The 26,637-nt window shown below is 34.4% G+C and overlaps 2 protein-coding genes across 14 annotated transcripts in view; one reads left to right on the top strand and one right to left on the bottom strand.

The window, feature by feature from the left end:
• The window catches only part of CASD1 (CAS1 domain containing 1), a 128,282-nt gene extending 102,203 nt beyond the window's left edge, over window positions 1-26,079 (top strand). The window contains exon 18 of the mRNA XM_055272665.2: window positions 22,324-26,079. Coding sequence (XP_055128640.2) covers window positions 22,324-22,371 — 48 coding nt within the window. The 3' untranslated portion in view covers window positions 22,372-26,079. The remainder of the gene's footprint in view (window positions 1-22,323) is intronic.
• SGCE (sarcoglycan epsilon) overlaps window positions 1-26,637 on the bottom strand; it is a 70,765-nt gene that overhangs the window by 23,507 nt on the left and 20,621 nt on the right. For 9 of the 13 annotated variants that reach the window (XM_055272676.2, XM_063634776.1, XM_055272673.2 and 6 more), the window contains 4 exons: window positions 20,716-20,838; window positions 19,210-19,367; window positions 14,315-14,387; window positions 9,747-9,945 (listed from right to left, as the gene is read on the bottom strand). In XM_055272676.2, coding sequence (XP_055128651.1) covers window positions 9,747-9,945; window positions 14,315-14,387; window positions 19,210-19,367; window positions 20,716-20,838 — 553 coding nt within the window. The remainder of the gene's footprint in view (window positions 1-9,746; window positions 9,946-14,314; window positions 14,388-19,209; window positions 19,368-20,715; window positions 20,839-26,637) is intronic. The other 4 variants (XM_055272679.2, XM_055272678.2, XM_063634788.1 and 1 more) reach the window with 1 other exon arrangement.

Below are 26,637 nucleotides of genomic sequence, written 5' to 3'. Positions count from 1 at the left end.
AGATAATAGAGGAGAAAATCGAGATGACCTTGGATTTGATGATGACTTTTTAGTTACAACACCAAAGGCACAATCCATGAAAGAAAGAATTGACAAGATGGACTTAATTAAAATTAACAATTTCTCTTCTGCAAAAGACACTGCCAGTAATACAAAAAGTCACAGACTACAAGGAAATATTTGCAAAATGCATATCTTATAAAGGACTGTTCTCCAAAATATACAAGAAACACTTAAAACATAAAACAAACAATCCAATTAAAAATGGGCCAGAGGCCGGGTGCAGTGGCTCAAGCCTGTAATCTCAGCACTTTTGGAGGCTAAGGTGGGCAGATCACTTGAGGCCAGGAGTTTGAGACCAGCCTCGCCAACATGGCGAAACCTCATCTCTACTGAAAATACAAAAATTATCTCTGTAAGGTGGCATGCTCCTATAGTCCCAGCTACTTGACTTGGGAGGCTGAGGCGTGAGAATCGCTTGAACCCAGGAGGCGGAGGCTGCAGTGAGCCAAGATCACACCCCTGCACTCCAGCCTGGGTGACACAGTAAGACTCTGTCTAAACAACAACAACAACAAAAAGCCAAAGACCTTAACAGACACCTCACCATAGAAGTTATACTCGCGGTAAATATGCACATGAAAAGATGCTCCACTTTACATATCATCATGGAAAGACAAATGAAAACAGTGAGATACACAACACACAGATTGGCCAAAATCCAGAACAGTGGCAATATCAAATGCTGGCAAGGATGTGAAGTAACAGCAACTTTTATTCATTGCTGGTGGGAATGCAAGATGGTGTAGCCAATTTGGAAGACAGCTTGGCAGTTTCTTACAAAATAACATACTTTACCATATGATCCAGCTATCACTCTCCCTATATTTACCCAAAGGAGTTAAAAACTTATTTCCACACAAAAGCCTGCACATGGATATCTATAGCAGCTTTGTTCATGACTGCCAAAATGTGGGGGCAACCAAGATGTCCTCCAGTAGGTGAATGATAATTAAACTGTGGTACATCCAGAAAATAGAATATTCAGTGCTAAAAAGGAATAAGCTATCTAGCCATGAAACGATATGGAAGAAACTTAAAAGCATATTACTAAGTGAAATAAGCCAATATGGAAAGGCTACAGACTATATGATTCCAATTATATGACATTCTGGAAGAAAAACGACTATGGAGACAGTAAAAACATCAATGATTGCCAGAAGTTGGGGGGAAGGAGGGATGAACAGGTGGAACACAGATGAATTTTAGAGCAGTGAAACTACTCTGTATGATACTATAATGGTGAAAACATGTTATTATACATTTGTCCAAACCCACAGAATATAAACCACCAAGAATGACACCTAATGTAAGGTAGGGACTTTGGGTGATAGTGATTTGTCAATGTAGGTTCATCATTTGTAACAAATGTACCACTCTGGTGGGGGATGTTGATAATCGGGGAGGCAATGCAAAAGTAATCTCTGCACCTTATGCTTAATTTTTCTATAAACCTAAAAATGCTCTTAAAATAGTATATGCACAAAAAAATCAAACACTTTAAGAGCTAAAACTATTAAACTCTGAGACGAAAACAGGCGTAAATATGACCTTGGATTAGGCAATGATTTTTAAAATATGACACCAAAAGCTCCAGCAGTAAGTAAATTTAACTCTATCAAAATAAAAAAGTTCTGTGCTTCAAAGAACACCATTAAGAAAAGTGAAGACAATCCATGGAATGGGAGAAAATATCTGCAAATCATGTATTTAATAAAGTCTTGTATATAGAACAAATAAAAGACTCTTACAACTTAATCAAAAGATGAATAATTCAATTAAAAATGGCAGAGGATATGAATAGACCTATTTCCAAAAATGATATACGGATATCTAATATGCATATGAAGAGATGCTCAACATCACTGGCCATCAGCAAAATAGAAATCAAAACCACAATGAGATACCACTTCACTTTCACTAGGATGGCTATAATCAAAAAGACAGATAATAGCTAGTGATGGTGAAGATACGGAAAAGCTGGAACTCTCCTATTTTGCTGGTGGAAATGTAAAATGCATCTGCTTTGGAAAACAGTCTGGCAATTCCTCAAAATGTTAAATACAGAGTTACTAAATGACCCAGCAACTCGATTCCTAGGGATATACTTAAGAAAAATGAATATATATGTCTACACAAAGACTTGTACATGAATGTTCACAATGACATCATTCATAATAGTCAACAACTGAAAACAACCCAAATGCTCATCAACTTATAAATGGATAAACAAAAGGTGGCATATCCATAAAATAGAATATTATTCCATGATTTAAAATGAAATACTAATTTATTCTACAACATAGATGAAACTTGAAAATGTTATACAAAGTAAAAGAAGCCAGTCACAGAAGACCACATATTATATAATTCCATTTATACAAAATGTCCAGAATAGGCACATTTATAGAGACAGCAAGTTCCTTAGTGGCTGCCTAGGGGTGGGGGTCGGGGTGACTTCTAATGGGTACGAGGGGGGGTGTGTGGTGTTGGGATAATAATAACTTTCTAAAATTGCTTATAATAACGATTGCATGACTTTGTGAATTTACTAAAAATCACGATTTAAAATTGTACATTTTAGATAGGTGCATTATATGATATGTGAATTATACCTCAATAAAGCTATTATTTTTTAAAAATGAAATGAAATAAAAGTACAGCACAAAAGTTCAAAGCTATGTAAATGTAAATATGAAGTCACGTCCTAGCCTGAGATGACAACTGTGTTCGAGAATATGTTCACACAAATTCATTTGCTCTTCACATCAAATTTATATTAGGATTTAAGACTCATTTGAAAGATTATCTTTTAAAAAACCTATCGTACCTTTGGGAAACAAATAGTAAATAATGGGCTAAAATTAAAGATCAAATTAAAAATTCAGAACAAAAGTAGATATGAGAAACCATTGGTATTTAGATGATCAGCGGATATAAACATATTCAATTTAAAACAAGTTACTACTTTTAAGCCTCGCATACATTCAGTTTCTATCCTCTTAGTAACTACAAAGGCAACACCATATTTTTCCTTGGTAATTGTGAAATATATTTGTAAGGACAGAGATTAAATGAATGTTTCTTACAACTGTTAATGGCCCTCTTGCTTAGACAAGACATTGATTTGTATTAGCAATTAGTAAGATTTTTAATTAATTCCTCTCAAGGTAACATAAATAGGCATAAGAGATTTTCATGCTTTGAAATGCTTTTTTTTTCTTAAATTATAAAACCAATATAAAAACATTATAGAAAACCTGAGGTATAAAAACAAAACTCATTTATATTGCCAAAAGAACTATTCATTTTCCAATGTACCTTGCAGAATATTTTTCAAACGCATATATTTTAACCTAATTGCAATAATCTCTAAAATACAATTTTGTATCCTTTTTCACTTACTGCATCATAAGCATATTCCACATTGTAATCTTTGTAATTATAGTTTTATGGCAATATAATTTCTTTTTAAGTACACATGATGTATTCTGCAATTATTTCAGAGTTGGACAACTAAGTTGCTTCCAATTTTTTGAACTTATAAATAATATTACAAAGACTATCTCTGCATATTCTTTAATGTGACTATCCTAAAAGGGAGGTCTAGAAGTGGAAACATTTTTATGACAGTTGACACATACTGCCAAATTACTTTCATCTCTACTTGGATGATCCATAAGCTTTTCAACTTAATATGTTCCAAACTGAGCTCATCATTACCCCACCCCACCTCCACCTGTTCCTCCTTCTATCTTCTTCTCTCTCAGTGACTGACATCCCCAAATGCTCAACTCATGAACTCAAGCACCATCTCTTTGACTCCTCTCCTTCTCTCCACATATTCAATCCATCATCAGTCTCTGACATTTACCCTGAAATAACTCTTATACACACCTGTCCACTTTGTTTTGTCCCACTGCTACAACTGTAGTTCTAGTCACCATCACCTTCCACAGGGAGTGAAGGAACAGCCCCTTAATAGTGCTCCTTGAACACAGTCTTTGCCACTGTCCTCAGGTAGCCTACTGGCTAAATGAACGCATGAATGAAAAGCATTATACCAGTTTAAAAACAAACGGAACACAAATGTCATGCTCAAAAGCAGGAGATATTGGATTTGTCTCATTAAGTTTTTTTAAAAAGCATATTTATGGCTTCTTTTGTAGAATCACTAAGTTTGAACATGCTGGCTTTTTAAAATATGTAATTTTGTCTGAGTCCATGTGTAATAATAATAACTATGCTACACATGCTAAAATTATGCATAATCTGTTGTTTTCCTTTCAGCTAGTTGTTATGTCAAAATTTAAAATTTGTATGAAGTGAAAATGAGAATGATCTGTACCTTTATGACCCTAGCACATGTTTTCAAAATTTCAAATGTGTATAAACAGATGAGACAGGAGGCTATTATCAAATATAAGGCTCTCAATGAATGCTAACAAAACTTGGTACTTCAAAAGATTAGAGATTGGAGTGCACTAGATAGAGTTCTTTCTTGTGAAGAATTTTTTTTCTTTCAATTTGAACAATTCAATTTCTCTTCTTTGAGGTAAAATGCATTTATTGAGGCCTTTAGATTTATAATGTGAAGAAACAAGTAATGGTAAATAATTTAAGTCAAAACTCCACCTTCTCCAGCAATAGCCAAATAAATGGATCCAATGATTGTATTTTTTCCTAATTGCCCAATTAATGAATATACCTTGTTATTTTATGTATATAGAAGATAAAAGACAGTTTAGAGAAGAATATGTCCATATATGTTACATGTTGCCTGGGAAATGTTGAGCTCTCAAAAGCAGCAGCACGAAACTTCCTGCCTTTTCCTCCACCCCACTTCTTTTTAATGTACATATCTGCAATTAATCAATCAAAAAATAAGATACAAAATAAAGAGTAAAAGATGTACGGGATTATAGCAAAACACATATAATAAAATAAACAAGTGAAAAAGTCACCAGAAATTAGGAAAACACTGAAAACTCGAAAGGACTAAATTCTCTGGCAAGCTAGAGCACTGCATTTGGCACTTAATTGTCTTGTACCCAAATTAAAATTAAAAAAAACAACAACACAGTAAATGTCACAGTTCTCATCATTAGAGAGGGGAAAGCATGACTATTCCTTAGAGACCTAAATGTTTTATTGGCACTAAATTCTAAAAGAATTTATTCGTGTGTTCATGTTCCTCTTGTTCAGGTATCCTCTGGCAGTGGAAAATGGATGCTATTGGGTCCCCTAAAATCCCAGCACCTATATCCACATAGCATTTCCTCCATTCAGTGTTCCCTATTCTACAAGTGTGATCTCTCTAAAACAAAAATTTTAGTATCAACCATTTCCTGCACAGGTCCCTAATGCTTCAGGATGAAATCCAGATAACTTTTCCCAGAAGACAAGGTCTTACATGGTCTGGTCTTTGCCCCTTCTGGATCTATTTCTCCATTTCTACACTAAGTAGATTTCTGAATCCACTATGCTCTCTCCTACCTACGGTACTCGCCCAAGCCCTTTCCCCTGCATAGCATTCCCATTTCTCATTTTCTCAGCAGGCTAATTTGTACTTATATTTTCAACTCAGTCAGCCTTCAGCTCCTCTATAAACCTTTTCCAGCTGTAGACCTGTAGTGAGAGAGGAACCCTCTCTGTGATGCCTCAATTGTGGTACTTAAAACACTGATTTTAGTTATCTGGTTATTTCCCTGCTCCCTAGTAGATTGCAATCCTAGATTGTGTTTTTAAAATCACTGTACTCCAAAGACTAATAAAATATTCTCCCATTAAAAAAATACTAAATAAACCTTAAACTATAAAAGAAAAAACGATAGAACTCAGAAGAGTAGATATTAAACATATAGTTGCATTGACTTCGTTTTTTTGTTATAAAAATTGATACAGGTTTCCAATTTTATTAAAGGCATTTGCAAATATTTCTATATCACCACTGTTCCATAAAAGAAAGGATATTTGTACCAAAATTATAGGAGGGACATCATTTGAGAATAAAGGGCAATTTGGCCAGGCACGGTGGCTCATGCCTGTAATCCCAGCACTCTGGGAGGCCGAGGCGGGTGGATCACGTGGTCAGGAGTTCCAGACCAGCCTGGCCAACATGGTGAAACCCCATCTCTACTAATAATACAAAAATTAGCCAGGCACAGTGGCAGGTGCCTGTAATCTCAGCTAATCAGCAGGCTGAGGCAGGAGAATCGCTTGAACCCAGGAGGCAGAGGTTGCAGTGAGTCGAGATCCCACCACTGCACTCTAGCCTGGGTGACAGAGCAAGACTCTGGCTCAAAATAAATAGCTAGCTAGCTAGCTAGCTAGATAGATAGATAGATAGATAGATAGACAGACAGACAGATAGATAAAGGGCAATTCTGTAAGTTACCATAGATAGAGACAATTTCAGAACTCTACTGAAATTGGCCCAGGATCATGACTTTCCATCAGACCAATACTGGGCAGCCATTGACTTCCATTCTTTTCCTCAAGTATAACTTCTCACTGAGGCCTTTGACATACAGCAAAAAGCAGATAATCAGCGGGAGTACTTTGTGAGATGGTCTAGAGAATAAATTAGGATTCTCTGTTGTTGATTGAAACTGGATCCACATGCTTTGGTAACCAGAGGAAATAGTGGTAGGTTTGACAATCTCTTAGGAAAAGTGAGTATATTCTTTAATCCTCACACTCCATCATTCCCTTCATAGCCACCATTTACACTACATCACTCGCCTGTGGTTGGCAGCCATGACATGCCTGGAATGAAATATGAACCTGCTCTTCTTCCCACAGCTTTATCCCAGGCTAAATACATCCATGAGGCCTTAGCCTCTGGCTCAACATCAGCAGCAAAAGTAGCACCAAGACCATGCCCAGAAACAGCACAGTTGCCTTGGGGTTATCAGTCTGGCAAGTGAAAAGGAATCTTTTCAGAGGGCTCAGCCTTCCTTTGCAGGAGCTTATTCACTTTGAAGTAAATCTTCATAATCATTTTCTGTTTGATTTAGGAGAAGTTTGAAAGCTGTCAGTGAGTTCTGCAGAGATTTAAAAAAATGCTCATCAAGAAGGATGAGGAGCTGAGATGCTGCAGGTTGGGCTCTTGGGGACTGACACTTAATGACACTTCAGGCAGTAGAAGGGTAGTAGATTTACTCTGAGGGTCTACTACTGAGGGCTACTCTTGGTCATCTACTGTTTAACTGACTATACATATCAAATATGAAAAAATTTGCACTTAGTACTTGTGGCTGACATGTGTAATAGGAAATAATTTCATGGAGATCTTTTTCTTAAATCTGGGACTAAGACTTATGCTAAGTATTACACAAAACACATTTATTAGGTGCCTAGTTAATACTTCAGAAGTGTATGAATATATTTTTAAACAAAAATTTTTAAAAGGGATATAATTCCTTTGCTAGCTCTGAACCTATTTCTTGATCTGTTTAATATTTCATTTTTAAAGGATTCATAGCCTCTGATATTTTCAAAAGAATATACAAAGGCAGAAAGCATATTAAGTGAATAAAAAATCATAATATACACAGGTAAAAAGGAAAGAATTAGTTAAGCATTGGATTTTTTTTCTAAATTTAAGGCAACAGGGCTAAAAAATTGTTTCTATTACCATGATATTACATAACAACTAAAGAAAACATGCAAAATCATTTGCAGCGACAAACTTTTCTTTCGAATTATAACTCAAATAAGATTTTATTTTATGAGTATTTGTATACGGACACTGGAGTAATAGAGTTGGCATTGTGTACAATTTATAGAAATGCTATTTTAAAAGGCTCCATATGAATATTTTGTAAAGGTTAAGACTTAACATTAAATTAAAACTCATGGAAAGCATTTCAAGTTGGGAAGGGATCTGAGAAGAGTCCAAATAAATGCCATGGGACTGATTCTCTCAAATATCTGACAGCATGTGCCACCCTCTAGCAGGTGTTGGGGGTCAGTCAGTTAGTGATTGAATTCTCAAACAAGTACTTGTAGGACAAAAATTCTGTTCTTAATATAGAGTCACATGCTCAGGCCCAGCCCTAGGCTCAAAGAATCAGTCTCTAGGGGGAACAAAGGCCAGGAACCTATCTATATTTTTAGTAATGTTCTATTGGCAATTTTCAGGCTAGATACAGTTGGAAAGCAGTGCTTTAGGTCACAGTTTGGTTTATGGAGTTACTTAGTTCAATTTAGTTTAGTTCAGGTTCTAAAAGTACCTCAACGGGTGGGACCTGCACTACTAACTGGAGAAAAAGTGAGACCAGAATAAAGCACAGCAATGAAAAACTCTACCAATGCCTTGTTTTTGTGCTGTTTCCTCCAACATTATTTGGTCATTGTTTTAACAATTGTGGAACACATTACCTTAAGAAAACTGTTTAAAAACCTCCATATTTGGAGAATGCCTTCAGGGAAGATACTCCCCATTCATCTCATTCCGCGGTTCTGCTTTAATTACTTTATAGGAAAGAGAACCATGCTGTGACTATGAAGTAAAAACTTAAGCTCTAGAATTATGTTTTCATATAGAAAGCCAACTAGCACATAGACAAGAGATAAAGCAACCATTTTCCTCAAAGGACTTCTATGTATGCTTGACTGATTTCCAAATCCATTGCTATAAAAAAGAAGATAAAATTTAATTCTGAAATTTTTAAGTTGGACTTTACAGCTCACTGTTTTTCCCCATTTGCCTTTTACCCACTCCCACAGACTGCATCCATGTGTACATAGTTCTCCTTTAGAGCTATCCTTAAATTTAATTCTTACTAATCCAGGTATTCTAGCTAATTCTAGATATCACCTGTATAAAAGTGTTTCCAGGATTATGGGTGAAGAAGTTGAAAGGAGAATATGCTATGCAAAATGTGATTTATTCCAGAGAGTATACTTTTATAGGATTGAGGGAGGAAAAGAAAATCTGCCTCAACCTACAGATTAAAAATTAAAGATCAAAGTTTGTCTTGATAATAACTTTACCCAGGCAGGATTGTTTCTTGACCTCTACAAGGTCAGAAGTCATGCTTTCTACCTGCACAGCTTGAGAACTGACAAATACCTTTCAAATGCATTATCTCACTTAATCATTATAACAACTCTGAGGCAGAACATAATCCCCACAGGTACGGATGAGGAAGTTGAGGCACTGAGGAGTTCAAGGTTTGCCCAGTGTCACCCAGCTTGTGAGTGACAAGGTCAGGCTTTAGGCCTTTGTGTCACAGGAATGGGTTTCAAATCCACCCCAGCCATCAGTCACCGACACATGGTGGAAAGAATGTTAAAGACGAAGAAATAGTTTCCTAGAATAAAGTTACAGCAGTCTGCGCATCCTTCTGCAGCTAATAACTGGGGCGTCAATTTCCTTTGAAATTCATGGCCCTAAATAATCAGCTTCTTTATGGAAGGTACAAAAGACTTTGCTATAATTTATGATGCTGATCCTCATCTACAATTAGATTTCACAGACCAGGAACTTGAGATATAAAAAACCATTAACACAACATCTTTGTCAATATAGAAAATTACTAGTATGTTCGTATCTTTATAATATCTATTTCTTATTAAAAAGAAAAATGCAATAGGCCATCTTCCATCTATAATAAGTTTGATAAGATCACCATATTTAAAAATCTATATTTAAGGCAATGAGATAAAGGTCTGCTTACCCCTCCTTCAGGTCATTAATGGGAAGTGGCACCCTGCCACCCCTGTCTAGGGCCGATGTGATGTTTATGGCATTCAGGCGCTCTGGCTGCCACACATTTTTCACTGCCCCAAGAAAGTCTCCAAGAACCTCACTGGCCAACATTTCTTCTACATTCATATTCTTAATGAAGAATTCTGCTTGATATGGCAACGGGAAGTCTAATTTTGGTGAAAAAGGGCATGCATATCTTTAATGAAGTAGTCTTTTAAAAAGGAAATGAAAGAACAATTTGTAATTTGTTGAGTTCTGTCATAATCCTGGCAGCAGGAAGCAATATTAATACTGACTTTAAAGGCTTTCTGTATAACAGAGGATGTATCTAAAAACATAACCGACATTAGAAACAGAACTTTATCTACAATATAATAAAATCCAAGGCTCACCAGAGGCTCATCAGGGCAATTTATAGTTATAGAATTTGGCAAAACAACTAAGAAAAGCTAAATCTGCATTTTAAATTTATAATATTACTAAAATATTACTTTTTCTGAAATAAAAATCAATTATATGTCCAAAAGGAATTCTAAAAACCAGAACAATTCCACAGTTTTTAATCACACTATAATTAGATATTCTAGAAAAATTATAAAGTTCTCATGGAATTCCACTTCACATTGTTGGAGATTTAGTGTTTTTTCCTCCGCAATGTGTCATCAAAATTTCCCTCTCGATATTTCATGATTAACATCTTAAAACAACCCCATGTCAAATTCAGCCTTTCAATATGAGAAACTTTAAGTAAATATAAAGATAATTTGTTACTCAAATGCTACTCTTCAATTACAAATCATCACTCTCTATATTCTAATTGTTCTCTTATGATAAATAATAGCTTTCTGTTTATTTGATAATATTTCTGTAAGAATAAAGGTTAATTTTTTAAATGTATTTACTATGAGGCAGGCCAAGCTAGGGGACTTAGGTGAATTAGAACATTTAATTCTCACAACAAGAGGGTGAGTAGCTGCTTGTGTTTTTCATTGTACTTTCATATGTGAAAGCTTATCTTTAGAGAGGTCCAGAAGCTTATCTCATAATGTGAACTTACCTTGTATAATTTTTATCTATGCTAAAATAGACTGCATATATAAGGTGCTCAGCAGAGCTACCAAAACATAGTAGGAGCTCATAAAATATTAAATGTTAGTTCTAATTATAATAATATGAAAAGGTTGATTATCTGAATTTGTACTTTAAAAGGACAAGAAAATGTTTCTAGGTGCTACACAGATTTAAATTCCCCAGTAGTAATTACACTATGTATATCCTCTCATTTATTTCAATAAAATACATGTATCTGTAAGATATTCCACTTTTATTTAATGAACAAAAAATAAAAATTACATTAAGTACCTGAAATCTTGGTTAACTTATTTCTTATGAAGCATCCTATTAAAGGACATTTGATGCCTGAGATGAAGTCAAAGAAGAAACTACAGCTTCAGAATTTTCAACAGAGTTTTCTAGAGTGTGGTCATCACTTTTTAAAGATTTAGTTTTTCAAAGCCCTAATCATAGAAAGTTCTTTGCTTATGTCCTATATTGTCACTTGTTCTGCTTATAATTTTGTTAGATTTGCTTAATGTACAGCCCATCTGCAATCTAAAATATATTTATTCTCATTTATGCAAATAAATTTCCTGTTTTATAGACATATTTCCTGTTTTATACAGATAAATAGCTTAATCATGCTACATTTATCTGCATACCTAGAAATAGTCATGCAGAAATGTGTTATGAGAAAGTTTCTTGGCAATAAATAATAAAATATTTATAAATAATACAAATACAGCTTTTGAATATGCCAGAAGTCTAAAATCTATTCATTTCATTCAATGTTTTTACATCCAGTTTTCTTAAAAAGTATCAACAACTTTTTTCTTATGATCAGTCCTACTTTTTGGAGAATTATTATCTGGCTTTTCCTGTTCCACGTGACCCCGCTTCATGGCTCCTTTTCTGAGACCTGCTGCAAAGCCTGTGGTTGCCACCACACCCCTCAGAGGCTTTGAGCTGGGCAGCTGCCTGCTATCTACCCATCCAAGAGCTGCTGCCAGGCCTCCCAGAGATGAGTCACAGCAGCTTTCTAACTCTGGGGAAATCCCATGCCTGCTATATTTGGAAATCACAGAGGCCAAGAGAACAGTAGGCCAACAGATTGGTGGCAGGCCTCTGAGGCACTAAACCCAATTTAGAGAATCACTTTATGTACTCTCCTTGAGCTTCATGTGGTGTGAGTCTACATGACTAATTTCCCATTAGGTCTCTCAGAACAGGAGACAGCTGGGCAGGGAGTTGGACAGAGCATGACTACCCTGATACACAACTTTTGTTATTTCTTTTCCTAAATCTAATCTGGGATAAATAACATGAGTGTAGGCCATGCTCAAACATGTACATCCTACTGCACATATACATTTCTGTCTAGACCAGCAAGGACAAATGCATGGACTTTAGTGCAGTGGTTCAAATAGGTTTGGGCCACTAACCCTACATAAAAAGCAGAAGAACAAGCACTGCCTGGAGTAAAGGTGGAGGCTTCTAAAACCTGTCTACTACTCCTTCTCACTAGCACACCTTCCAAACCCGTTATTTAGACAAAGAGCCCTGCTGCCAATTTTCAATCCTACAGTTGTCTAGCAGTCTTCCATTAGTATCTACTTGACCACGGGTCCTCATATATCAACAACAACATCTATTGAGATGCCTTGAGTAATCTGTATCTACAGCACTGAGACTAGATTTGAGAAGGAAGAAGTTCAAACTATAGACCAAGCTTTCAATTTGTAGGGACTTTTACACCTGACAGAGTTTCAAGTCCCTTTGAGAGCATGATGGTGAGGTGAGATGGTCCAAGGCCACTGTAGTATAACTTTATAACTATAATGATGAATTCCCAAGGAGGAAGGAAACTTTTCAATTATTCTGCTCATTGAGTGTATTCCAATTCTGCAGGGCCAGCTTAGACAGCATGTAGGCATCCAATCACCACTGCAGTCAAGAACGAAGTCTCCCTGATCCAAACATAAATACCTACCAAAAGCCTTTGGGGAGTGGGAGAGTGGACAGGGACTCTTCTGTCCAGGCCCACAGAACTGGCACTTGGACTTGCTTTTCATATATGAAGGTCATTTTAAATTTTAAACTTGCACGTTTGTTGTCTACAATTGATACCGGTAAACACCTGGGGGAAAACATTCACTTAAGGGGGTTAAAGTCTTCAAGCAATCTCTCCATACATATGTTTAATTTTACAGAAATTCCTTCTTTCATATCGTGTAAAAGTAATTTTTAACCCAGCCTTGACTGCATTATCATTAATGCTAAATTAGTAGATTCTGATAAAATGTTTGGTGTTTGCTCATTTGTTTTTAGTTGCACTAGTAAATAGAAGCAAAAATTCCCCTATCAAGAATGTACAACTGTTTTCTTGTTTTTAGAGAGAAAAAATTCTGAATCAGTTTCCCTCCTGTCATCCTCATAAATGATATCTAACATAGGGAGGATTATTTCATGATTTATACATTTCAACTACAGGCCAGGTGCGGTGGTTCGCGCCTGTAATCCCAGCACTTTGGAAGGCCAAGGCAGGTGTATCACATGAGGTCAGGAGTTTGAGACCAGCCTGGCCAACATGGTGAAACCCCATCTCCACTAAAAATACAAAAAATTAGCCGGGCGTGGTGGCAGGTGCCTATAATCCCACCTACTCGGGAGGCTGAGGCAGGAGAATCGCCTGAACCCAGGAGGCAGAGGTTGCAGTTAGCTGAGATGGTGCCATTGCACTCCAGCCTGGGTGACAAGAGCAAGACTCCATCTCAAAAATAAAAAAAAGAAAATTAACTACAAAGTATTTGGTGGCATTTTCCCAGTCGATTGATTAAAATACTTGAGAGTGTAATTCTGAGAATACTTCCTTATCCCTAACCTTCAAAATTCTTAGGAAATCACTTACAATCTGAGCGTAAGAAACTTTAAATTGCTGAAAGACTCTACAAATTACTAATACACTATAAACTATTTAGGAAGGAAATTGTACCCTAAGTTATGGCTTATTTGTTTTCCAGAAACCCTATATTATCACATACACTTAGACTATTACCTACAGTAAATTTTTAAATAAAATAATAAAACTAGTTAGTAATTTTTTTTTGAGACAGGTTCTCACCCTGTCAGCTAGGCTGGAGTGCAGTGCTCCAGCCTTAAATTGTGAATCCTTATCCCGTGAATCCTTATCCCATACCTATAAGAGAAATGCTATTGTTAGTCCCATTTTAAGGTAATGAAAAAGGCTTAGAGAAATAAGAGGACTATCTGTTTGGCTTCCTATCTGAGCTTTTCACCATCATAACACACCATAATATTTTATAACAAATTAAATATTACTTAGTTTTCTTTCCTACATCTTATTTCATCAGTTATATTAGGTATGTGGCATTTTAAAATTCTTAACTATATTTTATGTAGTTATAAAACAATGAAATACTTCTTGTAAATAAGAAATGATCAACATATTTTCATACCTACCTTCTGCAGACATTATATTAATTATCAAATTATGCCTTGCAGTCTCAAAGGTGCGCCTATTGTAGGCAGTTATCTATTATAAAAGGAAAACCATATTAAAGAAGTGAAATGTTCTTTGTAAAATGAAATTCATTAAGGATTAAAATGAAAATAAATTGTCATTCTTTCCATTTTCATTATTTGTTGATATACTTACAAAATATTCCTTCTCTGGGCAATGAGAACTCAGAGCTTTTAGCAATATTATGGGAAAATAAATAATTAGTCAGGTGTATTTAATGTACTGAAACAAAAAGTTAAAATCAGAAAGACTCTTTCATAGAAGGCCATTAAGCACTGGTAGCAATGCAGATGCATCATTAGTAAATGGATTAACCATTATGAATTACTTACCGGTGATGTTCTAAGATTTCAAAAAAAAACCCAATAATTTTTGTACTTTTAAATGGAGTTTAAGAATTATAATGAAAAGTACACTTTAAAACAAGCACATCTTTGTGTTTTTTGCATTTAGTACTAAACTGCACCCCAATCAGTCAAAAAATGTCATAAATAACCCTTTGGAAATCATATCTCACTTACGATGGGAGTAAAGTAGTAAGGATCATAGTCCATGAAGCTTATGGAACATGCTCAAAAACACAAATCAATCTCTTCATACGGGCAAATATTAGTAAACATTTGCAGAGCCAATAGATCTACATCAAAGTCAATTCAGAAACAGCCAGTGCAAACAACACACAAAGCAAAGGCCAACAACAGGATATGGCTTCAAAACTTAAGGCCTATTTAACTTTATAACAGATATTAAATCATTCGGACACATCTGCAGTACCTCAAAAAAAAAAAAACAAATGATTGTGTCAAAATCTTAGAATCCCAGCACTAACCTTCTGGCAATGATTGCAGCTGGAGGTGACACTGAGACAAAAGAGTAGGATAAAACTGACTTCAACTAAAAATAAATATCTTGTGCATTTTAAAACAAATATCAAAGATTTTTATACATTACATGAGTGTCAAAAAAAATAAGTTGCAGTCATTGAAAATACTGAGTTAGAACAGTGAGAATTTTGAAATAAATAATTCCAAACCTTTAACAATGTTTAAAAGGTATATATTTTGAAAGGCATATTACTCCATAAAGTTAAAAGAAACTCCCTCTCCAGGATTTGTCAAATTTCCATCATATTTAATTATTTCCTTGCTGCTATCTGTTGGGACACATGATCAATTAATTTCACACCAGACATTAAAATTAAGAGTAGCCATTAAACAAACTAGGAACTTTTGCTCAAATGAAACATACAAAAAACGCAAAATGATTTTGTTTGAGAAACTTCATCATTTGAAAAGTTTACCCTGCAAAAAATTTAATCACATTTTCAATAAAAAGTATGATCCTCTACTATTTGTTACAATATCATGAAGCTTCAGCTCAGAACAAAAAATAGATTTTTTCAAATTAATAGCAATATTTTTATGGGTAGCCTTCCCTTAATCATCATAAATTTCATTATTATAAGTTTCATAAATTCCAATAAATGTCTTTATTTTTAAATAATGCAGACTACTGAAGGGAGTGAAGAATATTTCCTATCAGGAGGAAGAATTTTATTATCTGATTTTATAGTTGATGCTTAATTTTAACAGCTATAACAGAATGTAGTCCTTCTATCATTTCCAATGAGACATTTAACTGCTGTAATATCCTCAGATTTTACTTATTATGATGATGTGAAGACCGTCAAAGCAGAAGAGTATGTGTGTGTCTATGTGTGCATGCTTTATTTTTGATTCCCCAATTTCTAAAACAGAGCTGATCTATCTTAGATACTTACAATCTAAATATTTCAGATAAACATCCACTGAATGAATGAAATAGTAGACTTATATGATTAAATATTATATATTTAAGATATAAAAATTATTGACTAACTTAATAGAATATTTTAAAATACCATACCTGTTACTACACATGAATGTAAAAATTAGCTATTTACAGATAAGTCACTACATTATATGAAAGATATGGTAAACTTTTATTTTTATCTTTTTACTATATTTTTATACATATTCATAACACTGTATGTTAGTCATAAAGTATATAATGAATGCACTCACAATGAACTCTTATGAAACCATCTCAGTACATGTGTTTCTCTCCTAGCCTAAGCCTTTACCCCTCCCCAACCAGAAGTAGTCATTCTGGATTTAGTGTTTAACGATCCATTCATTTAAAATACAGTTTTATTATAATTGCATGAATGCTTAAAGCATATGGTTTAGTTTGCCTGTTTTTGAGCTCTACCAAAATGGCAAACTATTACATGTGGTCTTCTAGTACTTTTTTTTAAATTGAACATTGTGTTTAAAACATCCATATTGCTGGGCAAGCTTAAGTTCACTATTGCTCTGAACATTCACTGTGTGAATACACCAAGATTAATATATTCTCTTGCTGATAGACTTTTGGATCTCTATTGTTTTGTGGCTTTCCAGTGTTGTGCTATACAAATGTTGCTTGATGAGCATGATTGTACATGCCTCCAGGAGGGCATTCGCAAGTACTTCTTTGGGGCATATTGCTAGAAGTAGGACTGCCAGATAATAAGGTACAGGGATACTCAACTATATGAGATATTCAGTACTGCTTTCCAAAGTAGTGATGCCAACTCCCACATCCACCTGCAATGCATTTTACTGATGGCAAAATTTTCATTGTGATCTCCATCTGAATATTCCTCATTACCCATAAGAGTAAGCTACTTAAGTTTATTAGCATTTATGTCTCCTCTTTAGCGAAATATCTGTTTCTTATTAAATTGCAGGATTTCTTTTTTATTTTAGATATTCTTAGTCAGCTATATGTGTTGAAAATATCTCCCAGTTTGTGGCTTGTCTTTTTAAATCATGCTCTGGTTTAATGGTTGATAAACAGACATTCACAAATTTCATATAGTGAAATTGATAAATTTTTTCTCTTAAAAATATTTAGGTCTTACTTAACAAATCCTTCCCTATCCATAGGTCAAAAAGAGATTTTTCTACATTTTAATATCATTGTTTAAAAATTTGCATTTTACATGTAATCCCGAATCTACCTAGACTTGAGACCTGGCATATATTCTGTTAGATTTATTCCCAGTACCTCAACTTTTTGTTGCTATTAAAAATGGTATTTTTAAAAACGTGTATTTTCTCAATACATGCTATTCATGTATAGAAATGTAACAATAATTTATAATGATCTCACAGTTCACTGCTAGCCTTTCTTAAGGTTCTTAATAGTCTACAGACCATTTATATCATTGATGGTTTCCATTTCTTCTTTTTAAATCCTTAGGGATTTAATTTCTTTTTCTTTCTTTACTGTATGGGCTGGGACCTCCAATACATTCTGTAATAGATTTATCAGACAGAGTAATTCTTGTTTTGTTCCTGAATTTAAATGAAATTTCTCTAACATTTTACTATGAAGAATGATGTTTGCTATTACTTTTGGTAAAAATTGGCAAATTAAGGAAATTCACTTCTATTCCTAGTTTGCCAAGAGCTATTTTTTCTTATCAAGAATAGGTAGTAAATTTTAATAAACACTTTTTCCATATCTATCATGACAATTATGCTGTTTTTCCTTCTTTAATCTAATAATGTGGTAAATTACATTTATATATCTTTTATAACTTTTACTGAATATTTAAAAAAATTAATTTGACAATAGCTCAAACTAACTTGCTTCTTCTAAGTAACTGTCTATCTTATAGCTACACTGCCTTAAGGAATACAATTTATAGATAGAAATCACTGAACAGTTAATACAAACTTCAATTCCAACTGAATTGGCCAATATGGAAGCTCACATCCAGAGTACATGGCTGACTAAAACTTTGGAGAAAAATTCATAGCATGTTATCCTCTGAAAGGACGTATTCTTTTAGTTTATACATCCATTCATTTTTTTTAAAGTATTGTATTAATTCCCACTAAAGATTCAATGTAACAACTGTTTCGTTTTTGTTAATTTCTAGTATCTCCCAGCTACAATGCTAGGTGCTGGTGAGGACCTGATGAATGGTAACATCACCATCACTTCTAGAATAAAGGCTAAACACACCAGGATGGCTTACAGAGCCCTCAAAGATCTGCCCCTACCAGCATCAATACCTCCCATGTCCATCATTTGCCCACTGGGGTACATCCTATTCCAGCCACACTTATAGTTCTCTGAGACCATGTGACTTTTCTTATACCTCCAAGATTTTGATGTGTTGTTTCCTCTGCCCAAGATGGCCTTCCTTCTACTTTGTGAAGTAAATTCTTTACCTTCTTACAACTCTGCATCAAACAGCACCTTCTTACTATAGCAGTTATTACAGTGTTGGCTAAGTATTTGTTTGCATCCCAGTCCTCCAACCCCTGAATTGTAAGAAGACATGGCAAGATTCACCTGTTATTTATCATTCTATACCTAAGCACCTATCACAATGCTTGGCACATAGTAGGGGTATATAAGATGTCTGTTGATGGCTATATTTCAATGAACATAAAACTTGAATTCAAAATACAGAGCAAATAAGTCTATCAAGTCTACAATTATTTTTTCAAATAGAATTCATATTATAAGAATCTATTTCTTTTAAAGTCATATTTTTTTTCACAAATTTAGACTGTCATTTTTAATATAAAAGCTGAGACAAAAACTTCATAAACAGAAAAGAATGGCACATTTCCAAATGTTATCTACTGTGTTTCCATGCACAAAATATTAAAAACCACCATCAGGTAACTTTAGTTTCAACACTTAAAACTCAAATTACAATACACACACACACACACACACACACACACACACACACACACGTATAGTTTTTCTCTTTCTAGGTGTAAATTACCTCAATGATTGTTGGCTTCCCCACATTTTCAGCTGTTGGGGACCCATATAGGACTCCATCACTATATGGTGTCCTTTGGATATATCGAAGCCATCCAGGTCGGTCTGGGTAACCCATTAAATTTGTATTAAATGTTATGGGATCATTACTAATCTCGCCTAGATAAGAAACAGAGAATTAAGACATAAGACAGTTATTTTCACACATGTTGCTTTGGTAGTTTCAATCAAAACATTCTGTCTAAAATTTTTTTCTTACATTTGTAGCCAACTAAATACACACATACAAAACCCATCTGGGAATTTAAATTAGGGCACCACGTTAAAAAAAAATCCTTTTGGTTGTTTAATTTGTCTCAAAATCTGATGCAACAAAGAAAGCAGATTCATACAATTTTCTTGGAAATATATTTTTCATCACCTAACAGTGAGATAGTTCTGCCAGTGAGACAACTATCTTTCAGGATAATTCCCTAATCATGCTGATGTACTCATTCTTTTGCAAAATATTCCATTCATGAAACGCTGGACACTATCATATGAGTATTAAAGATACTCCAAAATTATAAGTCTCATCAAAACAAAAATAATGTAATTTTAAAACACTGGAGGATAGGATGAAAAAGATGTTACAAATCCATAACAACTGTACTAATGACAGCATTTATTAATCACAAGCAATAATAACTGCATCATTTATTAGCACATCCTGGCCCTGTGTTAAATGCTTTACAAGCCATATTTAATCTTCTTGAATACTATTAGGAACATGGCTAACTACATTGTGGGAGAGTTTTCAGGTACAGTATTCATCATATAATCTTCAAAAAGAATAGTTATATCAATTCTAATGCTAAAAACATTCTTATATAATTTTCAGAAAATTCGTTTTTATTTGCTGCTTAAGGAAGAGTTATAATGATATCTTTTCTCTTGCTATTCTTTGTATATCTTCATTAACTTGATGGCATTTATGATCATTCAAAATAACATATTTAAACCAATAGTGAATTAAATAAGACTTCATAATTGGTATCACTTAAAAGGAAAAATTAATCTCCATAATATTACGGAGTTATATAAAATCTCCTATTGTAAAAGCTTTTTAAAAGCTCTTACCTAATGCCATTTTTCATTCTCCTCTACAACATATGTATAGTTTTCCAAAAATTAATGTACTATGTAAGAATCTAGGTCTTAATATAGAAAATCATAAGTTTACAGCTATAATTATTTCCATGTGAATATAGGTAGGTCACTTGTCAGAGACATAAAACTCAAGACTGAGAATCCAGAAATATGCTTTCTTTAACATTCAAAAATAAATTATTTTTGTCTGTAATTAAATTCCTAATCTGAAAATGAGAAATGTCTTATAACAATTTATCACATATTTAGACCATTTGAAATAATGTTAATGATATTTTATCATATATGTCTAGATTATGCAAATTAAACAAAAAATTTAGTAGGTTAACTGCTTTTTTTTTCCTCACAAAGAACATACCAGGTTTTGGGTAAGGTGGAAATTCCCCCTTAAAATATTCTCTTTCCAAAACATGAACAAAGAGGACACCTGCTGATGGGTATACATTCCGATCAGAGTGTACCTTGGAGAAAATACTGTACACTGAAAACGAAGAGGAAAGATAAGTGACAGAAAGACAAATAATGAGATACACCCTTGATAATTCAGCTTACACTGTTTATAAAGAGGGGTCTCACTATGTAGACATTTCTGGAAAAACTGAAGCAACATGCAAGGAAACCGTTAATAACAATTTGTTTTAAATGGAAGTGATTTCAGGACAAAATGAGAAAAAATTCTTTTGATTTGTGTTTACAGCCTTTTCAAACACTACATAGACAAAATTATGCACATTTAATGTTTTAGACTGTTATTAAATAATGAAGCTATCCATAATATCTTTTTGGTAATTTCTTTTTATTTCAAGTTATTACCAACAAAATACATCATGAGAACTGACCAGCTACATAATTGCTACAGATTGTTTTCTTCTTTCCTTTTTTTTTTTTTAAAGCAAAGTACATAGAGTAATTTTTAAGTGGTAAGAATCCATACTATACTAATTGTTTTCTAGACAAAGCATGTCAGACTATATAACACTATCAATACATGTAATGTAGTTTTTACGTATACTTATAAAAATGCATTGGATACTTTTTCTGGGTATTCATTCCTTGCATCTCTCGTAGAAATGATTTATTCAATTTTCCCTGATCTTGATATTTAATAATTCAAACAATATAATCTATTATATTATGCTGCATCCTAAATAAGCAATAACAATTACATAATAAAATTCAGGCAAAATAATTTGTTTAAGTGAAATAAGCAAATTTCATGATTTACCAGTTACTTAAGACATATGATATGAGCACATTAAAATGGCCAATTGTTTTGATTAGTTTCCACTTGTTTTTGCTCTGATAGCATCTTCTCCACTAACACATTATTGCCATTACTCTTGTCACTTCTACAATCTCTTTTGGGTTTCTATTTTCCTGATTGGCTAGTGGCTGCAATTTTTAGATAGATAAACCCTATCAGGCCAGTTCTTTCTTTTAAGTCATTAATGGATTTGTAAATATGGTAATTAACCTTATGAACCACAAGGCTGCTCACTCCAAGCTCACAACTTACTAAAAGCCTTGGATAGCAAGATCACTGAACTACATTTTTCAGCACAAAAATAAAAAATCCCACAAAATGTTTCTTTGTCTGTGAAAACTTGTTCCTGCAGTTCGGTGGATGGCTGCCAGAAAAGGGGGAACTGAGCTAAAATATTTGACTTGTAGCTTCACGTATCTACAGATTTACTGCTAAAAACATAACTTCAAAGGCAGTGTAACAGAGGGAAGGAAGCTACAAGTTATGTTTAAACTAAGTATGTAGAGAGATCTGTTCTTTCCTGATTTGTTTTGTACTAGTATTCATAAGTGATCTTCCCCTGTGGCATTTACAGTACCCAACTTCTACTCAAGAACAATGTACTTACCAGCAGGAATAATCTCATTCCCCAAAACAAGAATGAATGAATCACAGAAAAATAGTAAAGATGAGAATTTTATACTTTTTTTTTTTTTTTACCAGTTTGATACCACAATGTACCCCGAATGTGAGGTGCTATGGGGAATATGAAGATGAAAGAGACCCAAGAGACCCTGCCACTGCCTTCCAGGAGTTCACCATCTGGTTTGGGAGACCAACATCCACCTAACTAGGTATTATCCCAGAGGTAAAACTGCTTTGGCAACACCTGGAAATACGGGAGGAGCAATTAAGGTTGGACAGATTCGGAAAAGATTTATGGAAGAAGTGGAATTCAATATGGCTCTTAAAGTACTACAGTAGTAGGATTCTGAAACTCAGAGATGTGGAATTTCAGCATTTCAGCAGTGAACATATGTGCAAGATACAATACTGGATACCGTGGGGGCCTTTCAGGGAAGGGAATTAAGTCAGTAATGCTGGATCCTGGGGTAAATTTAAGGTAGGGAGAGGCAAAACTGGGAAGAAAAGAAGAGTCAAAATAGGGAGTTTTGAACTCCTGCTAAGAAGTCATTTCACTCTGCATATCAAAGTATTTAAATTCAGGATCACAACCCTACATCCAAAGCAGAGAACATTTCAAATAATCTAAAGGAATCTCTTTGTAGTTTATCTAATTATCTAATTTATTCTTTCGAGAAATTAAAAATACCTTGAAGTACAGCACTAAGTTTTATTTACCTTGCTATTTTCTCGGCAGCTAGAAGAGAGTCTGGTATATTTGAATAATTGTATCAATACCTATGGAATGGATGAGTACATTCTAATACAAAGTACGGCAGAGGTAAACACAAGTTTCCTATTAGTGAACTAAATATATATAATACTTAGAGGGGTAGCATTCTGTAGATTATCATCCTTCATTGACATTATAAACTAATAGTCTCCCTTAGTATTTGCTTAGTATTTGCTGCTATAAGGTGGTAAAAGCTAGCTAACAAAGCAAGATGAAAGGTTGTTCATATTAAATAATACTGAAATGATTCCATTTTCTACATTGCCCTCCACAGGTCCTGAAGTGGAACCATTAAAGAAAGGGTACCTACTACTCCATATCATCTCACTTCAAGAACTTGCATAGAACATCTCAGTTTCTGCTTTTATAAAAAACATTTCTGCATTCTACAGAGCCAAGACACAATCTACCATGGCCCTCCTGGGTTTGAAGATGACAAGCACATTTCTTTATTCATGTGTACTCAATTGCCTTTCAGCAATCTGCTGAACTGCATACTTGCTGGTCAGTTACCTTGGCAACTCCACAGTAAAGGCTGCTTCACTTTAAGTATAGTATGCCATTCACTTTGAGAAAAACATGATACAGATGTATGACACATTCATCATCTAGAAATGGAAAATGACTAAGCCACTATGTTTTGTTTGTAAAAATAATACTTCCTTTCTGTAGCATCAGTTTAAATTACAGGCACCCACACAACATTTTAGAGCAGTGCCCTTTGCCTTTCCCTTTCGCATTTGTTACTTGCAAAACAAATAGCTCTTCAACAGAGGCAATTTGGGCAGTATTTACACCTATGCTTCCTTTCAAAAACAACAAATGACACAGAGAATTCGAAGCTATAGGTTCTTGTTCTAAACATGAGCTATATAAAGCTGATTGGGGTCCACTCCAACACCCACAGAGGCTATTACTAACAGTTAACACATGTTGCACTCACATATGCCTAGGCAGCACTCACAAACCGTAAGCTTAAAGCATGTTGTTTTCCTTAAGAGCAAGTCTTGAAAATCAAATTTAAACACTCTAAGAATCCACAAGACTAAGATCTAATAATATCTGAAATATACATGTGTACAGTGCCATGCTAATCAAGCCAAGGTAACAGGGTCTGGCCTCTCTGTGTATCGCATGGTTTTGCAATCCTCTACGGCTGCAAATCCATTACCTCTGCAAACATACGCCACTAGATATAAATGAAACTGGAAACCTATGGGTGGTTAAATCCATGCAATTCTATCACTATTAATGGGAAAAAAAATGAAAACCAAAAGTCCAACCCACAAGAGGTCAAAAACATCATCTCCAAATAGCAAGCATAGCTAGATTTACAAAGATTAAAAACTTCTGAAGACAGGTAGTCATAAGGAACAGAATTTTTTAAGTAATAATTACATATCTGAGTAGAGAGAGCCAAAGGGGTATGTAAGCCAGTAGCTGGGATCATTATCTCACTCTCACTAAACATAGCTCCAAAGTATCTCATCACCATGTTACCAAAACCTTGTTCACAAAACTGTTATCTGTATGTTTCATTCACAGGGTATAGAATCTGCAGCCATTTCAACAACTCTATATTATGTGACAGCACAGAGCCCAGAATCAAATAACAGACCATGAAAGCAGTAGCAAAAAAATTGGGACCTCATGCTAGCTAAACAATGTCTTGTTTTCCTTTACTAATAGTCCAGTAGAAACTTTCTCTCTCCATAATGAAGATATAAGGGTGTGCATGTGTGCTTATTACAATTACCTTCAAAGCAAGTTTGAATGTATTTAGTAAACATTAAATTTTGAAAGTATTATGGTGGTACGTTGCCAATGAATCCACAGCATATAACTTCACAATTCTCACAATGATTATTCTTAATGGCATATGCATAAGCACAGGCACACACACAGCACCTTCACTACAAAAATGTCCAGAGAACACTTGCCAGCCCTTTTTCTGCATCACCAAGAACAATTACATGGCTATAAAGATAAAATAACAACTGAGTATAAGACCCTGCAAGTTTGAGCTAGTTTTAAATGTTAAAGCCATCTCTCTTCTGAAATCTTTGAGAAGAAAGTCATAAAGTATTGTCAATATTTATGTCCAGGTGACTTTTATTAGGTACCCAGTATGTTTAGGTCTCTCTTATAGATGCTTTATTAATAAACTAATCACTTTAAAATGTCCATTTATATCATCATTTTCTAATTTTTAAGGTTTACAAGGATCTAATAAAATCTCAGTTTACCAGAACCACATGAAATGAATTGTTCCATGGAGCTGATGTTTCTGAAGTACTCTGCAGTTGATTCTCTTTCATGATGGTATAAGATCATCATTTTGTACATCAGTTGTTGCATTCTGCTCTATTATACGGTGATACCCATATGGACTGTTTGGTTGCCTTGTCATTTACCGATCACACTGTGGGTCCCAGTCTGCTAATGCTTTTTAAGGTTGTGTATTTTACAGATTTTGTTTTCTCTTCTGTAGACAAGTTGTCAGCTGTCATTTCTCATTGCTAGCAGTATGTTTCCCATAGCAGCTTCTCTATTCCCTCTAATTTGCTGTTATTAATCGGCTGCAGGTTTAGAAACCAGACTACCAAATGAGGCAGGGTTGCGCATTAAAGTAAAATCAAATGCGTGCTGTTTAATGCACATAGGGCTCTGCTAGATGTAAAAGACAGGAGCCTGCATTCCTATCATCTATTTTGGCTGCCGAAAGACTCTTTTGTGGCGTATTTCCGGGTTCTTAGTTGACGCAGTACACTTCTGAATAGATGATCTTACTATACTTGAGAGAGAGCCATTACTTAAGACGGTGGCAGCAGAAACTCTGTTATAAAATACATTCACAAATAAATAGGTGTACAATTGAAAGTCTTAATTCAACCCATATATTACATAACCATGAACTGTCAAATAAAAAATGGATTGAATGCATTGTATAAAATAATTACTTACATATTCGATATGTGGGAAAAACACACTGCACAATTTAAACAAGGAGATCTATGGATTAAATGATATATTGCCCTTAGTTATAGCTAAATCAGCCTAAGATACCATAACACAATATAATTAATAAGTAACTTATTAATAAGCAATTAAAGTCTATTTCTAAAAGCATTTCAATTTTATCAATTTGTTTCTCACATGAAGAGTTTGAAGATGGAAGCTATTCATTGGGAAGCATCGCAAAGGTGTTTTAACTAAGTTCAAATTATTTAAATATGATAGTATATATTTCACAGCTAGGAAACTAGTTGTTCAAGTAATTTGAACTTAGTTTAAGTATTGCCTTAACAGTAAGTATTATCTAAAAAAATGTTTTGGATAAGAATGATTAAGAAGGTTTTAAGGTATGTCGAGGATATAAAGAGAGTACTAAACAGCCACCTATCTGCTGTATATTTTAAAATAAATTGTTGCCTAAGCAACTAGGTTTCATCATCCCTGATAATTAAAAATGTTAAGTACTGACAGAAAAATAATACTTCTTGTCTCATATTTTATAGTTTTAACATCTAAAAACTCTTTATGAGATTCAGAGTCCCTGTATACACAGGAATTGATTACAATAGGCAAATCTCACTTGCTGTCTCTGCATCAAAAGAACT

This window comes from Symphalangus syndactylus, chromosome 3 (assembly GCF_028878055.3).
Source record: "Symphalangus syndactylus isolate Jambi chromosome 3, NHGRI_mSymSyn1-v2.1_pri, whole genome shotgun sequence".
In the NCBI taxonomy this organism is placed as follows: domain Eukaryota; kingdom Metazoa; phylum Chordata; class Mammalia; order Primates; family Hylobatidae; genus Symphalangus; species Symphalangus syndactylus.
The sequence above is the reverse complement of the archived record's forward strand: the minus strand, read 5'-3'. Positions and strand labels throughout refer to the sequence as shown.